Source organism: Manacus candei, unplaced genomic scaffold, assembly GCF_025592945.1.
Source record: "Manacus candei isolate 608988 ecotype Guabito, Panama unplaced genomic scaffold, ASM2559294v1 h1tg000046l, whole genome shotgun sequence".
NCBI classification, from domain to species: Eukaryota; Metazoa; Chordata; class Aves; order Passeriformes; family Pipridae; genus Manacus; species Manacus candei.
Genome location: NW_026138094.1, coordinates 14,697,873 through 14,722,797, shown reverse-complemented (window position 1 = coordinate 14,722,797; position 24,925 = coordinate 14,697,873). Strand labels below are relative to the sequence as shown.

Below are 24,925 nucleotides of genomic sequence, written 5' to 3'. Positions count from 1 at the left end.
TGGCTTTAATGGCTCTACTTTCTTTTTTTCCATCTAGATACAACAATGGTGGCACTTACACTGTTCCAGTGGATTCTAAAAGGGCTTATCTTGACTTTTCTGCTGGAAACTACTCTGTCCCTAAATCCAGATGATCCAAATGTTTGTAGTCATTGGGAAAGGTAAGGTGTCACCTGCCAATTTTTAATTTTTTTTGCTGACCATTTCAAAGGCAAGCTGAGAGCCACACTTTGCTAAATACCACCTTGTCTCAGAAAAAAACATGGGTTTGCTCTACAGGAATTGTACTTTTGAGTGCCTTGGAGGTTTTGGAGCATCCCAAAGAACTGTTCTAAAGCTACAGCTACAGAACATGGATCCCTGTGTTGTGTCCTTTGGGAAGCTCCTCCAGAGTTTGAGCTGGAGAATTGTTTGCATTTATCATGGAGAGACCTACAGAAATGCTGGCCTTGTGCTGTCCTGCTTCTGTCTGGTTGTTGTTGAGCAAAACTTGTTGATCTGGACTAAGTTTTAAGTCCTTCCTGCTGCAACACTGGGGCTGTTTCTGCATGGCCTGAACTTTGTGGCCCTGCCTTCCAAATCCGTGTCAGCATCAAAAAGTGCATGAAAGGCCTGAGCATGAAAGGCCCTTACAGGTAATTCTTGTTCTCTCCATTGTTCCAGTGTCCTAAAAGTGGCTCTGAGCAGGACAGTTCTGTGAGCACAGAGAGACCCCCAAGCTGTGCTGGGGCTCACCTTCATGCAGGGGCTCTTTGCAGAGGCCAGAGGTCCTGCACTTGTTTAACTTGCTAAATTTCCACTTCTATTAATCCCACACTGCTGTACACTTCAGCAAAATAAACCCCTTCACAAGAGCAAAAATAGAATCATATTTTAATGACACTGGGTTTTGAGGCCTTAATTAGGGAATTAACTGTTTGTAGGTAATGCAAGTGCAAAGGAAAGGCTGGGCAGGAGAAGGGATTTGCAGTCTGGGTGGGGAGGTGAAGTGCATGCAGAGCACAGGAATAAAATATTGATTTTGTCTGAAGAAAGTCAGCAACCTCGAGACCCAATCAAGGAGAAACAAAAATTAAATACAAAAATTGATTGGTTGTACTGACCAAGATGACTTTGTTAGTTAGATGTTAATAAATCAAAGGGAAAAAGATTGTTAGGGCTGTTGCTAGATAATAAATGGGATTGTGAAATAATAATCAAGGTTTGTGAGTGTTTTACATTAATAAGGAGCAATGTAAATATTTTACTTTTTAGTATTAAAGAAATAAAAACATTGTTGTCAAACCTGTGATAGAGGGCAAAGGAACATCTGGGGTTGGCTTGTCTAGAGGGGACAAGACAAGCAGGGCAGGAACAGCCCAGTCTTCGATTTCAAGCCAATCAGACCCTCCAAGCAAATGTTTTGGGTGCAGCCTCTCAGGGTTTAACCACATCAGCAGAGGAGAAGGAAATCACTTGGAGGATGAAGACAATCAATGTAATGAGTGACCCAGAGGATCTAATTCCTGAGTCCTGGCCCTGCCTGGCAGGATTTCAGTGTGGATTGGAGCCCTGATAAAGTGGGGCTTGTTTGTAGGTCAGCCCCTGGCACTGCCAGTATAATCACAGGACTTAGCATGGCTGACTGGTGTTTTGGGGTGGAGATTGCTGAATTCTTAGTGTTGTTGGAGCTCTCATTTCCAGTCAAATTGCCCAGTTTTCCTCCATATCCCTTCATTTGCACAAGGGGAGGTGATCCCATTCCAACCCTCTGTCCCAGTGTTCCAAATCTAAACACCACTTACCTCTCGTGGCAGTTTGCAGGTAATTCTGAGATTATTTCTGCTACAAATTAAGAGGCTTAAATTTGTGCAGCACAAAAATAAACACTCTTCTACTTTTTGCTGATCATTTTATTTGCTTGGTGAACCCAGTATTTGAAGTAATGGTGCTGCTTCATCACAATATGAAGTGGGAGCATCCCATCCTGCTGGCAGAGTGCTGAGGGAGTGTGAGCCCTTATTGCTGTGGGGAACACAAGTAAAAATTAACTTCCAGGCAGGAAGGCAACTGAGACATTCTAAAAACATGGTGGCTTCCTCTCTTTGAAAATTTGCACTAATAAATTAACCAAATACACATTTCACTTTCTAAACTTCCATGAATTTTAGTACCATTTGTTTCTTTTCCAAAAGGGGAAAAGAAACTGGTTTCATTGCTCATATTGATACCAGTTTCCACTTCCAAACTTTTCAGGAAGAGTTGTAGTTGAAGGAAGCCCTTTTGTGCTCTTTGATAATGACCAAAGTTTCTAAGATTATTGATGTAATTATTTTTCCCCCTGAACCTTGGTGAGCAGCATATCCAGGGCACTGAAACTTTCTTTCTATGTCCTTTTCCAGCTATGCTGTGACAGTGCAGGAATCTTATGCTCACCCCTTTGATCAGATCTATTACACACGATGCACAGACATCCTCAACTGGTTCAAGTGCACCAGACACAGGTAAGAGCTGATCCCCAGAAACTCAGACATTGGAGAGTCATTTTGCCCCTTTTTATCTCCTCACATCCCTCTTATTTATCCAAATGTTTGTGGTACTCTACTCCATATGTACAGAAAGATGGGGTTCAGTGCAGGGTATTTAGAATTCCAGAGAGATTTGTGCATGAAATTTGGGTGAAATCAGTGGTAGTCAGTCCCTCCTGGGGCCACTGGCCCTGCCAAGGGATTGGAAGTGTTTATCACCTGACCAAACTCTCTTTTCCAAGTGGTCAGTGCTTGTCCAGGTTTATGGGGGGAATTTCACTGCACCTCCTAAACTGTGAAGGATCAGGCATTTGAGGATTAGTGGTAATTAAAAAGGGATCCACATCTGAAATCCTGCACCCAAATCTGCACTGAAAATCAGCTAAAATGAGGATGGATCCATTTCTAGCACTGGCTGAAGAACGATACCAAAGAGTTGTTTTTTTCTGAGGCTGCAGGATATCAGTGTTACATCCATTCTGGTTCCAAAGTATCCTGATAAACATGCACTAATATTTCTAGGGAGTTTTGGAAGCCAGTTGGTCTCTTAACTTTCATGCATTCAGTTGCAAATGGGCTCTTCAGCACCTTCCCACTGACTGTGGGGTTGGAGCTTCTGTGTTACAGTGTTTAGAACTGAACAAGGCTGCAGAACTTTCTGGGGCATGGTATAGATTGGAATGCAGCAGAGTGAATTCCATCAGTTTATCTAACACGGGGGACAATAGGCTTTGTTCAATTTAGGTAATTTCCATAAACTAACAGGAGCAAAGCTGTTTTGAAATGTTTGCTGTAAATTTTGCAGTTTAAATATAACTTTTGTAATGCGGGATCACTGCTAATGCTGTGAATCAGCGTGGAAAAGCTACAGAATGCTTCACACCTTTTAATTCCTGGGGACTGCAGCATTGTGGGGAGGAAAAGGAGCTTTAAATACTGAACTAAGACTATAATGTCACTTTACAAGGCCCGAGTTCCTTGGAAGGGTTGGCGAGCAGGAACAAATCACTTGGGGTTAACTTGCCAAGGTGTGTCCTGAGAGCAGTTCCCACCGTGGTGATTTTGTTGTAGCAGCTGCCACAGTGGTCTCTGCTGGAGATCCCGTTCATTCCATCGATGAGAGCTGACCTGGCTGACGTGCAGAAATAAATCATTTATTCTCCAAGAAGCTCCTTGCCCTTGCAGTAGGACTGGGGAAATGTTTTAAGGAAGCAGCAGCCCTAGGAAGGGCTCCAGTGACTGAGTGTCACGAGCCCCGTGTTCATAACACAAGTTATATTTCAAGTTTCCAAACAAGCATCGATTCCTTTCTTTATCGTGGCTTTTAATATCAAAAGCCTTGGCGCGTTAAAAAATAATTATCGAATGCTCTCCTTACCATAATTTAACACAAATATCATTGTGAGGGGAGGCATCGATTTGCAGTGGTGTCAGATGGCTTTGTGTCCTGTGATTTAGGATCAGTTACAAAACCGCCTATCGGAGGGGGCTGAGGACGATGTACCGGCGGAGATCCCAGTGCTGCCCGGGCTACTACGAGAGCGGAGACTACTGCATCCGTACGTACAGAGAGCCTGGGGGCACAGCCACGGGCACCTGGGGGGCTGGGGGCAAATTCAGGGGGTATTGCTGCCATCCTGGCCTGCAGCAGCAACAGTGTGGCAGCAGGAGCAGGGAGGTGATTCTGCCCCTGGACTCGGCGCTGGTGAGGCCACCCCTGGAGTGCTGTGTCCAGTTGTGGGCCCTCAGTTCAGGAAGGACATGGAGGGGCTGGAGCAGGTCCAAAGGGCAACAGAGCTGGTGAAGGGACTGGAGCACAAGTCCTATGAGAGGCTGAGGGAGCTGGGGGGGCTCAACCTGGAGAGGAGGAGGCTCAGGGGAGACCTCATCACTCTACAACTCCTTGACAGGAGGTTGGAACCAAGTGGGGGTCAGTCTCTGCTCCCAGGAACCAGCAATAGGACACAAGGGCACAGTCTTGAGATGTGCCAGGGCAGGTTTAAGTTGGACATCAGGAAGAAATTCTTTCCAGAGAGAGTGATCAGCCATTGGAATGGGCTGCCCAGGGAGGGGGTGGAGTCTCTGTCCCTGGAGGTGTTTAAGGACAGACTGGATGAGGCATCAGTGCCATGGGCTGGGTGACAAGGTGGGGTTGGGTCAGAGGTTGGACTCGATGACCTCAGAGGTCTTTTCTGACCCAGCTGATTCTGTGACTCTCTTAGGGGCTGATTTTCAGACCCTCCAGGTCCCCCTGGTTTCAGTCAGAATTGCAGATCCCCAATGTTCCAGGTCATCTCAGGTACATGCATTTGAAGTGCCTGAGTAAGATTTTGCTGAAATCATTGGGGAGGGAGTAATGAAGTTCCTCAGTGCTTTCCTGAACCTGAGCTTGCTTTGGGGAGTAATTAATGCAAGCATTCACTAATGTTAAATTAGGGGAACTGAGAACACTGAGGAATAAACTATGGCACAGTTTAAGCAGCAGCAGGGTAAAGTTTCTGCCTCTTACCTTTGAAACTTCTTACCCAGGTAAGAACAGTTAAAATCTCACTGGTTTTCCATGGTTCCTGTCAATAATTTAACTTTTTAAAGCTTCTCAAACCTCTGAAGATCTTTGTCCCAGCTACCCTGTGTGAGTTAAATAAAAAGCTCTGGAGTGTGTTAGGCCAGTTCGAGGGAGACAAAAATCCAAATGGACCTTTCAGCAATTAGTCTGTTAGTTAAAAATGTCACATGTTTTCAGTATTGCAGCTTTCTGAGTGTTCTGCATGTGCCACACTTTGCTCAAAAGGAGAGTTGAGCTGGGATTTCTTGTCCAGATCTTGTGTTGTGGGATTATAACACAAGAAAAACACAAAGGGGTTCTGATCAGCATCAGAATCCAATTTTTATTGGCAGATTTAGAATGCCATGGAATAAGTTAAATATGAAAATGATACAACTATCCAGCTATGTTTAAATATCTTGACCTTGTGCTTTGCAGCTGCTTCTTTCTATATCTGTTGATGTTTTTATCTGAGTTCCTGTGTTGGATTTACATTGTAATATATGAGCAGCTCAAAAACATGGATGGACCCTGATCTCATTTTAAATGACCTTTATGCCAAACAGTTACATTAAAGGGGCTTTGGACTGTGAAAAATCACCAGCCTTTTGAGATAAGGCACTGGAATTATTTTACAGAAAGAGTAATAATTTGCTCTTTTGAAGTGCAAAGTGCTGTTACTCAAGTCCTGAAAAACATCTATAGTAACCCATTGTCTTTGGTGAAATCCTCCCTGTGTTAAGTGCGTACTTACCTCTAAATTCTTAGGTGTCAATACCATTTCAGCAGTTGTTCCACGTACTTTTATTAATAACAGTCTAGAATTCCGTGACTCAGAATCCTGTCTGGCACAGAGCATATTTATTATGACTTTTCTCTCTGCCATCTATTGATTTCTATTTTTTTTTTTTATTTTTTAATTGCCATACTACTTGCAACAATAAATCACTGCAGAGGTTTGTTACTTGAGGATTCTGATTATTTGAGGGCATTAATGTTTATTTTAAAGTAGTTTTGTTTTTTTTACTGTTGGTATTAATACTCAATGTTCTGCTGCTGCCAGGTAAATTTTGTCTTTCTGTGGTGGAGAAAGAGCAGGAGACACTGAAGTTTTGCTAATGCAGAGCAGGCAGGAGGTATCTGGGCAGAGCAGGAGCTTCATGTTTGACACAGAGCAGATAATAGTGACATTTTCTCTGCTGTTTACATGTGCACCACTCGGGGCCTTGTGTTTCATTATCTGCATGGTCAGCACAGCACAATTCCTGCCCCAGGGACATCCTCCATCTCTCCTGCCTGCAGATGGGAGCAGCAAGTGCAGCTGAGGGAGAAATGGTGTCAGGGGAGAAGTTCTCCATCGTGATGGATCCCAGAGACTTGGTCTCATTGTTTTGGTACCACAGAGCAAAAAAAAACCACCCCAAAACAAACAGAAAACCTCCTTGAAACTCTCTGACCCCACAAGCAACAGTTTGGAGGCACAGCAATATTTAGCTGATGGGATCCTTTTTGTGTCACCCCATTTGTTTGGAACACACGGAGCCCTGATCCCATTTGTTTTGTTTTGTTTTGTTTTGCCACAATACATTCCTGTGCCAACAAGCAAATTCTCTCATTCATCATTCTTTGCAGTCTGCACTGAATTCCATTTTCATTCCTGGAGGCACCTCCCTGCTTTTGCCTTTTTCCTTCCCTTTCCCAATTCTTTTCTTTACTCCGGTATTTTCTGCTGTTTCCTTGTTCTCCCATCCCACGTTCCTCCAGACACATTCAGTGCTGCTCCTTTACTTCCAGAGGAGTCAGGACACAGAATTGCACTTTGCTGTACTGTCCCTGGCAGGAAGGGAGGGAAGGGAAGCTCCAGCCCTGCAGAGGAGGTTCTCCCCATCAGGCAGCCCTTTAAAATCTCTTCCATTAGCAACCTCGGAAGCCACGACAACATGGGGAGGAGGGAAACATCCTGCAGTGAGCCTGATGATCAAAAGAAAGTTTGATTAAAAAACAGTGTGTAGATTAAAGGCTAATTGGTTCTTCTTTCATTAATAGCAGTCTTTATTTCTTGCAAAAGTTAAATAGCTTTGTAATTAACAGTGACATGTTTAGACTAGAGAAGGCTGAGTTTAAATCTCTATTAATGACTGTTTCTTGGGTGTTAAAGCAGGAGTGAAGGCTTTCAGCTACTGTTTTGATCTTTTCCCTTCTCATTTACTCATTTTTAAAGGAATGTCAGATATATGGCTTTATCTTTGTCCTCCTGTTGGGACTTACCAAATGGATTAGGTCTAATAAAATCTATGCTCAGTTCTAAATAACCAAGTTGACCCAGAGCTTCTTTCTCTGCCACTTCTCTGCTGTCTCCTTTGCCTTTTTGAGATCTGTGTATTCTGCTGCCCCATAAAATGTGGAATTCAGGCCCAAAGTCCAATAATTTCAGTTGGCCAGCCCTTTAGCACTGAGGCTAAACAGTTTTGGGGTATGAAATCCTGCCTCCAAAGGGCTTGGAATATTTTTGAGTTGCAATGGTATTGAAAGAAACCCCACCTGAAAAATGCTGCAAATGCACATCTGCATTTTTCCCCCTCCCCTGGTCTCTTAGAAAAGGTTGTTGCCACAGTGGGAGCTTTGCAAAACGATTCCCCTTCTCTGAATGTTCTTAGACTTGACAGAGCTTTTCCCTGAGCTGTCCCTGCAAACAAACAGCCCAGTGTGGGCAGTAAATCAGAGCAGGGATGATTTACTGTACTTTGTATGCTAAGGTAAGCTTTTGGCAGAGCAAATGCATAAACTGCAGAAAATCTTTTTTTAAACAACCACAGGGTTCAAGTGCCCTTCAAGGTTTTTCGTAAGGATGTTTTAAAATTATATTGCCTAGATTAGTATCTGTGGTAGATAAAACATCTCTGAATACTGTGCTGCTCAGAAAAAAAAAAAAAAAAGGAGTATTCCATGGCTTTTCCATGCTTTTTACCCTGTGAGGAGATGGTAATTGAATAGTTGCCTTTAAGAATATGTCAGGTGGAAAGATGCCCTGTGTGCTAAGTGGAGGCATCTTTGTCTGAGAGACCAAAGCTTTGTTCAGTCTGTCCATTTTCATCTTATTCTTGCACAACAGATTTGTACAGAAGGGATGTTTCTTCTGGACAACAAAGGGTCAGAGACCTGAGCATCAGCTGGGGCTGCAAACAGCAGCTCCTGACAGCTGACCTGGGGCAGAAAAACCCAGCCACAAAACACAAACTTGGGCTATTTGAGCTTTTAAGTGGTTTTTTTTCACTCTCCTACCTTACACTCTTTTTCTAATGTCTAAATCTATGCAATGTGACAGGATGCAATAATGACAGGATTAGTGATTTAACAATCTGATTTGCTGCCATTTGTCTGTCATTCAAACCTGCCAAAATCCAGTAGAGTTATGGATTGACCATTTCATGGTTCTTTCCTCTCTTGGCCAAGTTGTTATTGATCTCAGATTGTTTCTCAACACTCAGCTTTCCACATCACAGTTGCCACAAGCACCAGCAGGGCCCCTTGACTTTGACAAATCCTTCTGCAGAGGAATTGTTAGTCCCACTGGTTGAATCTGTGTGTCACCCACAGAGGTGTTTCACTCAGGCCAGGGGTTGGGGGCATTATTATGTGTGTATATATTAATTATGTTTGGATTTATTAATTATGTTTGTATATATTTATTATGTTTGGATATATTTATTTTCCCATTTTTTAGGCTCACCTTTAATGAATTTCAAAACCAAATGAGGAATGTGCTTTTAGTAGCTGACTGGAGGGAATTATGCAAATCTGGGACCGGATTGTTTTCAGGATTTTAAATAATGTTTCCTAAATTCTGTAATTCCAATAGCCATGCCAACTTCCCAGCGTGATGGATCCTTTTATAGTGCAGCCATATGAACATTCCTACCTCAGGACTGCACTCCCATTTACAGGGCTGTGTGTCTAGTGGAGTTTTTGTAGTCTTTGACAAGGCTGCCTTATTGGAGCCATATGGCTGGATTGTTAAACATCTGTACCATAGGAGTAACAATTCCAGAGCTTCCTGCCATCTGGATGAATTACAGTCCCTGCAATTCCATGCATATGCTGCAGCACCACACCGACCCCAGCCGAGTGTGCTCCTGATGGAAGGAAAAATAATGGCTCCTGTGATCAGTGCAAAACTTGTACACTCCTAGAAAACGTTGAATCAGGGGCTGCAACTTCCTGAATATTCATAATGTTTGTCCATGTGTCAGATTTGTTGGTTATTTTCACTTTATAAGGCAGCAGCTCATTAATATTTTAGAAGGAATGTTGTCCCTCTGCACTTCTCGCCTCAGTTTTGAATTCCTCGTGGTGAGCCTTCCTGGAACTTGAAAATACATTGTTTGAAAGCTGCTGGACTTTGGAAATACATTTTTCTTATCTTTATAGACACATTAAAGCTGGTGCTGGTGCTTTCTGTGAGAGCCTCACTGTTCCATTATTCAAGTACAGAGTTCTGTACATCAATAATGCAACCTAAAATGAAGGGAAATGCTAGAGCAGGACACAGATACTTCCTATCAGGGGACATCCTTTTTCTCTGTCTGATTTGGGATGTATGAGAGCAGGAAAATGGTGTGGAAGGCCATTCTTCCTATAGTTATTAATTATAGAATCAAAATGCCAGCTTTGAAATGTCTCCTTTTCTGTGTCCCAGAGATGACTCCATACATCTTTTCCCAGTGAAGAACATAGGGAAAATTATTTGGATCCCGTGTTCCAATGGGAAACTGAGCAGGAACAGGCTTTTTCTTGCTCATGCTGAGCATTTTGGAAGGCAGGTGTGTGTGGGCAGGGAGAGGGGGACCCTCTGAAAAGCGGGTCAGTTCATTTTGTGGCACAAAGTGAAGCCACCAGGTGAATATTCAGCCTAAAGATACTGCAGAGACCTCTTTGATGGGAAGGTGAAGCAGCCAGTTCTCATCTCCCATCCCTCATTCTATATTTGCAGTGTCTGGGTGCTGATGGATTTCCAAAGATGCTGGTGAGGAGTAGGAATGAAATAAGGGAAGGACTCCTGGAAGCAGGTGCAGGAGAAGGAGGAGAAACAAAATATTCGTAGAAAGGAATGAAAATAGCACAAAGTCAAAAAGGAGGGTATGCTGAAGCTTTGTAATGTCTCAGGGGGCTTAATAAATATCAGAGGAAAAATTATGCAGGCATTATAGTTGGAAAAAGATTTAGACTGTTCCTAGTGTAGCACAAAAAAGCTTTTCTGGCTGCTTTGGGCGGAGTCAGTTGGATCAGTATAAAAGCACACTGGGAATGTAGACACAGAAGGAGGCCCTGGATCCAGAGTACTCACAGTATTCCTGCTAATGGCCTGGATGGCTGGAAGCTCCAGCAGGATCAGAGAAAAAGGCCCAAGAACCGTAGGTGTCACTCATTGCTGAATTCAAGGAGAGCCATGCAAGGTTCGGTCCATTCACTTGCACACTTCTGGCAAAGTCAGGCTGGGCCCAGCTGCTCTGAGTCAGATCCACCAGGTTTGCCTGGGCATCTTCAGTCACTTCATCCTCACTTCCACATCTCCTTTGGTGTCCCAGTGCCCTTTCCAGCCCTCCTGCTGCTGGGATGCTCCTCAGGGTGGTTCCTGCCCTGATCTCCTGTGGCCTGGAGGGCACTGGTGCTGTTCCATGATGGCTTTGGGGCTCAGTCCTTCTCATCTGCTGGGATCCCCTCCTGGTGAAAGCAAGGCCCTGTGCATCCCACAGAAGACTGGTTTTGAGGACATAGACAGGCCATTTGCCATTTGTACGATTATGAAAACACGAAATTCCACAAGATCTTTCCCTCCAAAAGAGTTTTAGTCCATGAGTAGTCCAGGCATGTGGTGAGCTGGGTTAACTTATTGAATCCATAGGGGCAGAAAGAAGACAGGTGTGTGAAATTAAACATGTTTAAAATTGAAGTGAGAATCACAGAATGGTTTGGGTTGGAAGGGACCTTAAAGATCAGCTTGTTCCAACCCCCAAATCGCTTTCTTAACCACTCCTTTACATCCCTCTCCCATTGATAGATTTATTTCTCTTGTGCTCTAAAGAAGTTTTAAAGCCCAGGAGAAAATGAGGCAGAGCTGGAGAGAGGAAAAGAAGATACTTAAATCGAGATGGCCTTTAGAAAGAGCTTCTGATGTACATACAAAATCTGAGACAGCATCTTTTTCTGCTTCTTTTCTGTGTTCCTCTGGCTGGGTGTTCCCCTCCCCAGTTCACACGTTTGCTCTGGGTGTCTGGGAGGGTTCCATTATGAGACAGGTTCCTTCTTGGCTGGAAAAAAAGAGCTACTGCAACCTGTGCCAGGTGTAAGCTCCAGTCACCCCCTTCCTCATTTCTAGGCATCTTACAGGTTGAAAATGTGAATAAAGATGGATCAGAATCACCCCCAGAACATCTGAAGTGCCTGCAGCAGAATGATGGCACAGCACAGGGCGTGGGTTAACCCCAGTGCTTGCTCACTCACAGACCCACACTCCTGTTCCCTTTACCTGCTGGGATGGGAGAGGAGGAAAGGAGTGTAAAAGAAGGAAAACTTGTGGATCAAGGTGAAAAAAGATGTGAGTGAGCACGAGGAGCAGAGAAAGCCTCGATGATGTGCACACACTGCTCAGCAGGAGCTGGAATACCGGGAAAATGAACTCCAGCCCAGGCCATCCAGCCACGCTGCAGTTAATAAAACACTCATCAATATGATCCTCATGAAATCTCCTGATGGGTTTTTTTTTGTCTTTCCACCTCTTAGTTTCAGTGGTGGCAGGGGAGTGCTTGGGAAGCTGGAGCGAGCCACTCTTTGCAAATGTTTTTCCCTCGGTTCCGAGCCTTGGAAAGGCTGAGCCGGTGCTGGCAGGAGCTGGCAGGGCTGGCTGGGGGTTTGTGGGCCTTGCTCTGCCCCCTCAGCTCTCACAGCCATTTATAGCACGGCTCTGGATGCCCAAAATCCGTCAACCTGTGCAGGCAGGAGGAGGCTCTTGGCTACCTGGGTGCAGTTACTTCCAGCTCAGCTGCTCCCCAGCTCCTCCGGCGCGGGAATGAGAGTGGCTGGAAGCCTTTGGCAGGTGGAATTTGGCCCAAAGTGTTCAGTGCTTTCAGCATCTTCCTGTGCAGAATGTACATTTCTTTTCTGGGAACTTTTGGAACGCTTGTCTGTAATTATCCCATCCTTTTAGCACTCCCTCTCCTAACAATACTGATGGAATTCACACTGGGAATGCCATGTGAGCCTGATGTACAAAATACCATTCCAGGCATGTGGTGTGATCCTGTGCAGGGCCAGGAGTTGGACTCCAACAATCCCTGTGGTTCCCTTCCAGATTCTGTGATTCCATGATTCTGTTAAACCATTGTGTTTATTGATGCTGGTTTCTCAAATGCTGGGTGATACCTGGGAGTGGCTTTACTGGCTGGGAATTTAGAGAGGTTGTCATTCCCTTTGTTCCAAATTAACTTGGTTTTGTGTGGCATGTACTCCATGTCTCGTGGTAGGATAAATTATTCCATGGATTTCCAATTGCTTGTGCAGCTGCATCCATTTCTGAGGAAGATGTGAGAGCCTATAAAAATCAGCCAGTTACTCTGTGGCTTAATGCAAACAGACAGGACCTGTTAGGAAAGAAGTCCTGAAAATTCGTAGAAAGCAATCACATGTTAAAATATAAAGTACTTACAACTCTGAAGCATAAATCATTTACAGCAAAGTGTAAAAATATTAAGATGTCAAATTGTGCAGCAGATCACTGTGGGACTTCAGAAAAGAAGCAACTTCTTCCTATTGAACCTGACCTCTCACCTTGGCTGAGAACTGTGGATACAAACCATTTCTAAGGAGTGTTCACACCCCAGCAATAGTAAATGATCTGCAGACTGAGCTCACAGAATCCCAAAGGTTTGGGTTGGAATGGACCTTAAAGCCCATCCCATCCCACCCCCTGTCACGGGCAGGGGCACCTTCCACCAGCCCAGGTTGCTCCAAGCCCCATCCAGCCTGGCCTTGGACACTTCCAGGGCTGGGGCAGCCACAGCTTCTCTGGGCAACCTGTGCCAGGGCCTCCCCACCCTCCCAGGAAAGGATTCCTTCCCAATATCCCACCTATCCCTGCCCTCTGGCACACTGAGCTGTGCTTTCCTGTGGATGTCCCAACTCCTGGAGCTTTACATGGCAAAGCACCTTCCTGAGCCATTGGCAGGAGTCACTTCAGTGGAGTGGGAGACAGGGAAGGGAATCTGCAGGAAATCTTCACAGGGCAAGGGTCAAAAAGAGCATGAGAGGGTAAAATGGGTGGTAGGACTGAACTGAAGATTCCCAGAGTGCCCCCCATGGAAATGTCGTGTTTGCAGTAGTCAGTGGGTACATCAGTGCTTGTTGTGGTTCCCTGATTGTTCTCAGTGACAGAAGGTGATGTGGGCTGGAAAAGCATCTGTTAACATTTCATTCTCAGGGTCAGAGCTCTCCTAACCAGCCATGGATCCTTCCTTTAGAACCTGTTTATCCAGGCATTCCTTTTTTTCTCTCTGTTACAGGATTATAGCTTTCCACTTCAGATTTGGGTATTCTTGCACATAGTTTCCATTTTAATAAAGGGTTTTTAAGACTCCCCAGGGAAATTTTTCATGCAGCTTCAGTCCATTGCAGATTTGATCACAAAACATTTTTGAATAATTTATCTTAAGCTCAGTATTTCTAACATAGGTTTCGCTTTTGGAAGCCTCACTTTCTCTGATGCAGTAAGTCAAGAGGTATTTTCAATCTATTTAATCCCAAAGCTTTCCTTCTTTTTATCAAGATTTTTTCCTTTCTGAATACTACAATTTACTTTTCTCACTGTAATGCCCTGAAATCCATGTGCAAAACCACTAGAAAATGGCCTTACTTGGAAAAGCTTACACTGTAAGTATGTAAATCGAGTCAAATAAGGAGATTTTCTCTGATTAAAAGCAAAAAACCATATATGGAACATGTTATAAGGAGGCTTGCAAAGAAATTAAACCCAGTGTTCAGTGTAGCCCTTGGGATTTGCTGTCACACACCTGCATTCCCAGGTGTCATGTTTTAGGAAACACCCAATTTAAATAGAATTCCTTTTAAAAGCATTACTGAAAGAATCCAGAATGATCTTTTGAACAAGCACTGCAGATGCTGTGTCCCATTTCCCTTGTCATAAAGAGCAGCCATCTTCAAGAGCTTCTGGGAACGTGGGGAAAAGGTCTTGTTTCCAGCTCCCATCTTTTATCTGCAGGCCCCAGTGTGGATCCCAGGAACTGGAAAGGATCTTTTACCACATGTCATTAGCAGAAAGTTTCTCTAGGCATTAGAAATCAAGAAATTGGGCTTGATCCCAAATCAGCTGAACTTCTGCAATCTGAAGTCGGTGACAGAAAGTTTAAATGAGAATCAGCCCCGTAATTATATAAAAAATTGCTTCCTGTGTTGTCTTTTTTGCAGTTCTTTGCAGAAAGCTGCCCTGAAACACGTTGCTGTGGTTCCTTTTGAAATGGGAGAAAAGGGAAAGGAGCCTGCATTTAAATATTCCATCCCCAGCACCGTCGGTGCAGCTTAGACATGAACGTGCTCTTCAAACAGAGCCTGTCCTTGGTTTCATGGGGGTGACCTTCACTTGCATCTTGATTTGAAATGAAATCTGAGATGTGTTGGCCCTCTGGGGCCCGTGCCTGGCCTCAAGGACAGCTTTGCCTTTAGAAAGTTGTCCATATTCATCCTATTTTGGTGAGAAACAAAGAAAGGATTGTTGTCAGATTGACTGGATGAATTTTGGAATAGGAATGAAGAAAGATTTTGTTTGAGACATCAATAGTTTACTCAACTTGCTGCAGGACTAAAAGTTTTCTGGGAGAATCGGTGTAATTTAGTTTTATTAAGTGTTGCATTGCTCAGCAAAGATAACCAGAAGTGTCCTGCAGCCCAGATGGCTTCATCTGTCTACTTTTGATCTTTTAGAAACAACATTTTGGATGCCCCCATCCTCACTCTATCACACAGCACATACTCTGTACCTATGAAAATCAATCAGCAGTGGAGCTGTGTCATTTACTGTCAGAAAATAGAATTTTCTTGGCATGAGATCCACAATTCAGGGCAAGTCAGTAATCAGAGCACCACGGACATGTAGCAGGGCTACCAGATGCAGAAATAAATATTTCACTGGAACAGCAATATGATGGAATTTGTACACAAAGAAATGCTCTCAATGCCCTGAGTGTGGAACCTGTAGCAAAATAAGCAAGTGCTGTGATTTTGAGGTGATTTACAGATACAAATGTTTCAAACAATAAATTTTTTTTTTTTTTGATTTTCTTTGGCAGTATCCTCTGTGCTCCCTCTATCTCTGCTGAAATCAAACAGCTACTCAGCCAGGGTTGGAACCTGTAAATTGCTGGGCTCTGTGAGTGCTGCAGTCACAGCAAGAAAGCAGAGGTGGCTGTGCCATGAAGCAAAGCATGGGGATGTACCAGAGAAATTCCTGTAGAGAGGCTCACTGGGCTGGAAATGCCTTCCCCCAGCTGAGGAGCTTCCCACAGTCCTGCCCCAGCTCTACCCCGTCCATCTGTCACTCAGTTCTCACCTTCCTCACCTGCAGGGCAGTGGATGTCCCTCCAGTCTTTTTGAGGTGGAAATGTTTGCTTCTGATTTACCACTTGTAGCCAGTTCCTGACTCTGTCCTTCACCCCTGGCAGCTCAATTCCTACAAATCCCAGGGGAGCTCTGACTCCAGACAAAAATCCCTGGAGTGGAGAACAGGCATTCCCAGCAATGTCTGGAGTGTGGTTTGATAGCACCTGCCCTCACAGGTGGTTTAGTAGCTCAGGCTATGCTTGATCATCTTCTGGTAGGTCTGGCTGCTGCTCCACATGTTGGCAGGAAAGCTGAAAGGACCAGGAATCTTCTCCTCTATTCCCAGCCTGTCAAGACTTTCATTCCCCAGGCAACAACAACAAAAAAAATCCCCTTAAGAACAGAATGATTGAGAAGAACTTCCTCTGGTTTTGGCACAGGAGAATGGCTTCTTCCCTCTTCTCTTCTCAAAAAACCTGGAGCTTCCTGCAGGCAAATCCTATTTGACTGCGTTTAGTTTTGGTGGAGTGAGGTCTGCTGGGCCCTGTACAGAGAGAATGAAAGACAGTGCCAAGAGGAGATGTTGATATTTCTGCATTACTTAGAAAAAGATTTTGCTCCCCTTTCTAAAAGTACCACATAAAGCACAATTTGCAGGCAAATTGTCATTGAGTTTGTTGGTTGGATGAATCAAGTTCCAGTGGAAAATTAACCAGTGAAAATGTATTTTCTACAAATTGCTGGAAAGAGTTGGTCGATTTACCAAAGTGGAAGGAGTAGACAGAGGACACAGGAGGGGAAAAGCTTTCCTGGGTCATAGATCCTGCTCTGCTGATTCAGGATCTCCCTTAACCTCATTAACAGTTTGAACTGGTGCTAATGATTGTTTTGAACCCGGCAGTGAGGCAATGGGAAATCGTTTACCAGGAAAACTGAAATGCTGAAATTATCCCACAGAATAATATCACATTAGAACATTGATCAGCAGAATTGATCTCAGCATAACCCTTCCCTCTCAGCATGGCAGAACACAATGATTATTTCTAGTTGAAGCAGTGGCAGAAAATGAATAAAATCAGTTCCAGGCCTTAAGAGATCAAGAATTATCAATATTTAGAGGATCCCCAGTGAGTTCTCTGGGAGCTCAGATTCACTTTCTGTGGTGGCAGTGAGGAAGACTGAGCCTTAAAAATTGCTAAGTGATTTGGGAGTGTGACTTCCCTTGGAGTGGTCAGGATTTCACCTGAAGGAGGAATTTCTCTCTTTGCCCCACAGAGCGCAGGTTTTGTGGCTCCTGATCCCTCGGGAGCACTGGGGCTGAGCAGGATCCCTGTGTGGACTGACATCCCTGCCCTTGGGCTGAGGCCTCTCCTTAGTGTGACTTTAGTCATGAGACTGTTGAGATCAGGCCTTAGGCAGAGGCTTTGTCTTTCCTGCAGGATTTGCCTTGTTCTTAAACTCAACTCCCACCTGCCTTTGCACACATTGCTCTTGCCAGAGCTGGGCTGGGACTTTATCTCCAGGCTGAGGGATTAGTGTTGCTTTTCCCAGCCCTGTAACTGTCCACTTTGCAGGGCAGATGCACTTGAGTGCTCAGAGTGCCTTCCCACCGTCCCCTTCTGTGCTCTGCAGTCCTGCAGAGCTCTCATTGCTCTCCCAGCTGAAGGTGCAGCGTGGCTGAGCCCCCTGAGCCAGCCCCCTGAGCCAGCCGTGCTCTCTGAGTTTGCTGTCACACCCTCAGACATCATTAACTGCTCAGCACTGTCTCCCATCCCCTCTCTCCACCAGAGCAGATGAAACCAATGGGGCATCAAAATGCCACAAAGAGTCTGTTAAATGTGTGATTCCCATCGACCTCTCCTCTTGCAGCTCTGACCTTCTCCTCTGTTGCTGTCACTGTCACTGTTGCCGTTCCTGTCTCAGGGATGTGCTGCTCCAGCTCAGCTGTTCCTCAGAACCAGCCTGACTGGGATTCCAAACTGTGCTCCACCAGTCTTGCATTTCTCAGAGCTTGTAGAAAAAGTGACAGTCTCTTCCCTGCCCTGCCCTTCCCCTGGCACAGTTTACTTCCCTGTCCCCTCCCTAGGGAAAGGCCCACAGCAATGGATTGGAACATGGACTGGACAAGATTCTCATCAGTGCCAGCTCCTCCAGTGACCACTAAACTGTGGCCATTCCTTCTGGGAGGGCCCTGAGAGTCTGATTCACTGGGATCTGGCTGGAATTATTCCTGGACCTGTAAACTAGCCCATGTCACAAGCCTGGGACACTCAGTTATGGCAGGAATGTGGGAGGCCCTGTGTTCACCTCGTTAGTCATCAGAACCCCAGGTTGCCATTTATCTGCTGATAGAAAGGTAAACTAAACCACCATAGATTTTATGGCTATTAACAAATCTTCACCTCTCAGCAGATTGATAGAGGGATTTACTGGTGTTCTGTCATTGATGGCACTGCCATGTGTCAGATTCTGCTCCTGGGAGAAGACAAAAATCCTCAAAATGTGTCTCCACAATTCTTTTACTTCAGACATTCACAAGTCATTTCTGGCTTGGCCTAATCCCTGAGCTCTGCCTGGGTGTCAGGAGTGAGGATAACACACCCTGGGATCAGATCAATACCTCCCTGAGGCCATGGGCAAACACTCCCCATGGCCCAGGTGACAAGAAAGACCATTGATCCTGTTCTGATTGCATTGATGCAGAGTCTCTAATTCCAAATCTGCAAAAAAAGGGATGGAATTGCACCTACAGGAAAAGAAGCTGATCTTGTGACCCATTGCTGTTACCTGATCTGCATCAGTCTCATCTTTCCTTTGCTCACATTGATCTCCTTGGGTTTGTATTTCTTCTCTGGTACTTTCATGGGAAGATGAAAAGAGGGGTTGCCATGCTCTGAAACAATGAATTCCTCAAAGCCTGAGCAGGCTTTGAGATCTCTTCATCCTTGAAAGTTGCTAAACCTTGCATGAAAGTGCTTTCCAAGGTGATAAATTAACGGATGTATCCTGAGTGATGACCACAGAAATAGGCATTAGGCAATGCAAAGAACTATTATCCCACTTCATTGGAAGAGTTATCCAGGAAACCATCAAATTGTCTGCATTCCTGAGGGAAATCAGTGATTTAGAGAGGGAATCTTCCGTTCCACAAATAAGCAATAATCTAAGAGTGAGGAAAACCTACCTGGATGCATTAGCTGTGGTCATCTTTCTTCTGCTCCCACACCTCCCTTCCCTGAGCACAGGCGGAGAGAATCCAGCCAAAAGCTGACTCCAGGCTTCTCTAATGAAGCTGATATTGTAGACTCAGCACAGCCTGGATCCAGGCCAGTACATTAAGATGGAAACACCAGAGAGGCCCTGAGTGAACAGATTCCTAATGGATAAGGAGCAAGAATCTTCTTCATCTGTTTTCATCTGCTTTGACCTCGCTGCGTTATCTGAAACCACCGGCCGTGAGATAACGGCTGCTTCACCTCGCAAAATTCTTCTTTCCCCCAAAGTGGCACGAGGGGCTGGGGGAACGTGTTAAAATGGCCCAAATTGTTTCAGGGACACATATTAAACACTGAAGGAAAACATCACTTTTTCCCATTAAATTTCTGCTTTGTTTAGACCAGCAGCTCTCAAGCACAGGGCAAACTGGTGAGATGAGCTGAAATTAAAATACCAGCAAGATGAAAGAAAAAATGCAGGTTTACCTTTGGTTAACAGCAGATAAATGAAACTGGTCAGAGTTTGGGCGAGATCACTGTATTGTGAAGACAAACTGGCAGACACTGCCTGAGGCAGGGCAGAGAAAAGACAAGTATTTTGGAGCAATGTCCTTGTGCCACATGTGCGGTCACAACAACCAGGTCATTCTGTGCAGTTCCAGGCGAGTGCCTGAATTTCTCATTGTGTCTCACAGTAGCATCCATATCCATTTAGCAATGTTTTCCATTATTATAATGTATCTACACTTCTGTGTGCTTTCCATCACCTCCTGGCTGCACTGCCATCCCTGGGCACAAAGCCCACGGAGCCCAGGAAACTCCAGAGCATCCGGAACGCTCCAGCAGGGCTCTCCTGCAGCTCACACTGCCATGAGGGAGGGCAGCTGTTTTCTGCTCTCTGCTCTGGGTTCCTGTACACTTTGTAGTTGTCCTGGTCTTTGTTTGGAAGATATTTTGCCTGCCTGGCACAGCAGAGTGGGAGGCAGATGGAAGTTGCTGGGTCGGTGGCTCTGAACTCCCCCAGGTCCCCAGGGCCACTGCAGATGTCACCACAGCCACTGCAAGCACAAGTTGTGTTGCTTGTGACTCTGTCTTTTGTGAGATAAACACGCAAGTTATATTTTTGGACAAGGTAACAAAACCTTCCCAAGCTAAATCACTCCATACTTATTCCCCTGGAATGAAACTCTTCCCTAAATGCACTTTGACCTCCAGGAAGGAAGCTGGGAATGTGACTGTGAGGTACCAGAGGTCAGCGTGGTGATGAGCAGGGTATCACAGGGTATAACCCCTGCAACTTCCCAGTTTGGGGCCACACAGAGGAATGCAGCCCCAAGGAAGGCAGAGGAGCTCCGGTTTTGTCTGGGATAAACTCCCTGTGGTGCCCTCAGCTGAAGGAACTCTGCAGTGGAAGTGTTCTCTCAGTCTGCTGCACTGAGTAGTGTTCTCCTCCACAGCATTATCCTGGCTGTGTCACACCTCTGTGGAGAGGAGACCAGGGAAACCATTTCAGATATTGAAATTTGAGTTCTGGACAGCAATTAAAAAATCAGTGCTGGTGTTAGAGAAACCTGTGTGGCCACTTCAGGTGGGAAAAGAGTTTAATCTTCAGGTCTGTTTCCCTGGGGATTGACCTTATATGTTAAAAAAAGCCCCGTGTGTAATTAAAAAGGAAGTGATAAGCATCAAAGGAGTTGTTGCAGAACCCTTTTGTTGCCTTTATTGCATGATAAGGAGCAGTGGCTGTGTAACCTTGAATGTGGGCAAATAACTCATGCTGAACACATTGCCACAGAGATGGAATTTTGGCAGGGCTTTGATCTGGGTCGTTTTATTGCGGGGCTGAATCAAACGACAGGCTGATGTTAAACTCCCGCCAGGAATGCTAATGATGCCCTGATCAATGAGGGGCTGGATCACTCAGGAGGAGGGGTCCAGGGAAAAGGCAGACACGAGGTGTCTGGAATTCCAAAGGTTGGAGAGCTGGGGCTGCTGCACTGGCAGGAATTATGTTCCTTGCGTGGCTCCGAGTTTGCTTTACTCCAGGGGCCTTTGGCTGAGTGCTGGACAGGACAGTGTCAGAAAGTATATACTTAACTTTATTTTTCTTGACCTTTATGTGCAAGTAATTTTTATAGTTCCATTAACTAGTAAGATCATTTGCAAACCCCTGAGCAAAGTGTATTATGAAGAATGCCTTGGGGACCACTGTGTCCTATTATGTTGAATGTTAATAGAATGAAAAATTAATTCAAACTCTAAAGACTAGAGCAAGGCAAGACTTCCCTTTTATAGGAGAAATTCAAAATTTTATTTGCCATGATAAAACTTTAGAGTTGTACCCTAATATGACCTTTATAGGCCTGATTTGAATCAGGCAGTGCAGGAGTCTGATTATTTGCCTCCCTAAATACAATTATTTATGTCAAAGTTTCTCCTTTTAAAAAAGGGGGATTCTGTGACCCCCACATGGGATTAGTCACTGGTGAGCTCACAGCTACTTGTTTAGCCAGTTAATCAACCAGAGATCAGAGAACCTACAGTTCTAATGAGTGTCTTTACCTTATTTAACTCTTTAATTGCTCATTAAACATTGTCATCTTCAGCTATGCAGGACTTCAAAACACCTAAAAACAAAGATGCAGCTCCTTATAATATATTTTTATTATTTTCCATGTCACTGAATGCTCTAGAATGAGGAGTTCCATCTAAGAGTCTTCCTTCCAAGTCTCACTGCACTTTTCCCATGGGACTGGGGCACTTCTGTCCATAGATGAGTGATCAAGTAAACTTTATTAGCCTAATTATTTATTATTCTTCCATATTTATGTTAACATAGTTAAGGTGTGATATGTCCCTGTGGAAATCAATTAAATTTAGGCAAGTAATGAGGAGGAGTTTTGTTATTTGGGAAGACCAAAGAACTAGTTCAGCATCAACCTCCTTGCTGACAAATTTTGCCTTGAGCTCAGAACCAGCCTCGTTAAAAGGATAAAAATGTTGCACATTTTACATGTAAGAATGATTTATTATTGTAAATAATAACCAGCCATTTTCAAATGATTGCAGGGAGATGTGTATATTTTATTGGAAAATCCTGTTTTTCCAATATCCTATCTTGAATTCCATGTTACAGCTGTAGACTGGGATGCCTCCCTGTCTTCAGAAAGCTGATCTGGAGTAAAATAAATGCACAAAAGATTAGGACAATTAGTGACTGGAGAATTAGCCATGAATATTTCATGCCCACTGCAATTCTGTCTAAACACAAGATATGAAATGAGAATAAATTGCATTTTTGACACGCAGCAAACGTGGAAAGGAAGTGACTAATTTAGAAGGATCTTGCAGTGGGTTTAACGAGACAACACTCCAGTCACTGCTCACTGGATGACCTTGAAAAGACAGGACTGCACTTACAGCTACTGCATCATGTAGTAAAATTATTTACTTTCCTCAAGCTATTTTTTACTATTTGGGGTCTTAATACACTTTCAAGACTGGACTTCATTTTATCTTAGGGACAGTCAGAACTTGAGTGTGATGTAAGAAGCTGCTGTTCTGTAATATAATAAAAAGTGTCAGTTTGGAAAAAACTTTATTATGGAGTAAAACTGCCAAGCAAAGGAATTTCTGGTGTTGGAGTTTTTCCTTACAAAGGGCTGAAGTGACAAATGAATTTATTGCTGTCAAGAGACCTATATTTTATTTTGGTCACTTAGCAATAATTAAATCTTGGGAGTAATTATTCTTTTGTGCATGTGTTTGCTTTGTTTAATATTTTTAAACCAAACATTGCTCTCTAAGGCACAGTTGAGGGTATGTTTAGCATCCACTTAAGATGTTTACAATGCTGTTGTTTCCTTTAACAGCTCTGTGCACGGAGGAGTGTGTGCATGGGAGGTGTGTCTCTCCTGACACGTGTCACTGTGAACCAGGATGGGGAGGCACTGATTGCTCCAGTGGTGAGTAAACATTGCCAAAATGTGATAAAGATACTTGTTGCTGTGAAAAACAGGCCTTATAAAGCAGTGCTCTTGGAACTTGGATGCATTAGGTCGAAAAATGAATTTTGTCTGTTATTTTGTAATAATTAATATTGTTGGGGGGGTTGGAATGAGAGGATCTTTAAGGTCCCTTCCAACCCAAACCATTCTGGGATTCCATGAATATGTGATAATGTCCTTTCCTGGGATAATGACATTGGCCTTTTGTGCTTGCTTTTTACAAAGAAATGTGAAATGCAGTGGAAGATGCTCTTAATGCTTTTGGTTATTGGGAAACCAGTACAGATAATAGAGCTGTATAATGAATTTTTTTCTCTCTTAAATCTTTAATACAACACATTCTTCATGAAATACTCTGTGGAGTGTTGGAGCCCTTTGGAAAGCCCTCTCTCCTCATAGAATTCTTGTCCTGGTAAGCCAGTGGGAGTTTTGCCATTGACTTTCCAGACAGCCCTGGATTGCCTTGGCATCCATACCTCAGATCCATACTGCAGGAGTTAGGGAAGCACCTTTTGCAGGGGAGTTAATCCACACTTTTCAATTCTTCCAGCTGGTGAAGCTGTGTTTGTTAAACTCTCTTAATTGGCAGCTGTGAGTTCAGGTCTCTGTGGTTGGTTCCTGTGGAATGGAACAGGCAGCACAAACATCTGAGCTCTGATGTAACACAGGCTCGATATCTTATTGACATAAAAGAAATAAGCTTGTTAAATGAAGTCAATTTGTGCAGCAGGCAAGTAAATAAAGGTACACGGAGAGAGAGATGCTGTGAAATGAAGCTGAATGGATGTTTCATTTTGTGTTTACTTCCTCCCTTTCTCCCAAATTGATTGAGATCTTGAGAAAAAAACATAATTAGCAGGCAAAGAGGTAACAGAAAAGAGATCTATAGAGGGAGGTGTTAGAAGGGAATGGGAGTTAAATGTGACAGAGGAGGAACCTCTGCAGAGGTTGAAGGCAGTGGGGCAGCTCTGGTCAGGTTTTGTCTGCAGCTCTGGGGTGTCCCTCAGGCACAGCAGGAAAGGCAGCAGGGAGGGAGGATTGTTGCCATCCCTGGAAGTGTCCAAGGCCAGGCTGGACAGGACTTGGAGTAACCTAGGCTAGTGGAAGGTGTCCCTGCCCAGGGCAGGGGGGTGGCATTGGGTGGACTTTAAGGTCCCTTCCAACCCAAACCATTCTGGGATTCTGTGATTCTAAGGATGGAACAAGGGCTGTGCTTTGGGGTTTGAAGCAACCTTTTGGGATTACCTGGCATGTAGACAAGGGAAAAATTGGGCAGCATAACTTACTAAATATTCATCTCTAACAATACATTAAAAAAAGAAAAATAGTACCTTAAATGGTGAGATGATTGTAAAGATTCTCAGGAACTCATTTTGTCTTTTGATTAGTCTCAGGATTGGATATGTTTAACCTACCAGCCAGTATTTGTACAGTGCATGTGCACTTACAGAAGTTAAAACTAATGATAATAATAAATCCTGTGGCAATATGGACACACACATACAGATGTATACATTTATACACACAGAGTCACAAACTCTCCATTCTGGGTGAAGATGAAAGGAAAGGATGAGATGTCAAGTGATCTCAGACTGGTCCCATGGGCTAAAACTACCCAGTGACTCTTATTAAATTGCCCTAATCTTGCAAGTGGAGATAAAAGAAAAAGAAGGTTTTTGCTATATTGAATATTTAGCTTTTTAAAGTAATTAGGAATATTACAGCAGTGACAATGATGGAGATAGAAACATTATTCATAACTTTTATTTCCGCGCTGGGCACCGATCCAGGGCATTTCATTTATGAGGTTTCAGCGGTGGAAAGGGAAGCGTTGGCCAATTCCTAAATTAAATATGCCCTGCTAACTTCTATAAATGATAGCCCAGGATTAGCTTAAAAACTTAAGCTTTCATTTTATTAATATAATTAGTGTGTTTGCTGGCCTATAGTGCCCATTGTCTCTCCTTCCATTTGTTATACGCTGGGCAACACGTGTTCCTGGCCCAGGGGCTGATCCCACAAGCACTTCCCAGTTTAATGCTCGGG

The 24,925-nt window shown here is 44.0% G+C and overlaps 1 protein-coding gene across 11 annotated transcripts in view; it reads left to right on the top strand.

Moving 5' to 3' along the window:
• MEGF11 (multiple EGF like domains 11) overlaps positions 1–24,925 on the top strand; it is a 261,299-nt gene that overhangs the window by 69,156 nt on the left and 167,218 nt on the right. For 10 of the 11 annotated variants that reach the window (XR_007906151.1, XM_051796855.1, XM_051796853.1 and 7 more), the window contains 4 exons: positions 38–161; positions 2,382–2,483; positions 3,966–4,066; positions 22,745–22,837. Coding sequence is in view for 10 of the 11 variants with exons in the window: in XM_051796855.1 (XP_051652815.1) it covers positions 46–161; positions 2,382–2,483; positions 3,966–4,066; positions 22,745–22,837 (412 nt within the window). In the remaining variant the exon portion in view is untranslated. Of the gene's footprint in view, positions 1–37; positions 162–2,381; positions 2,484–3,965; positions 4,067–22,744; positions 22,838–24,925 lie in introns of those variants that run through there. The other variant, XM_051796858.1, reaches the window with a different exon arrangement.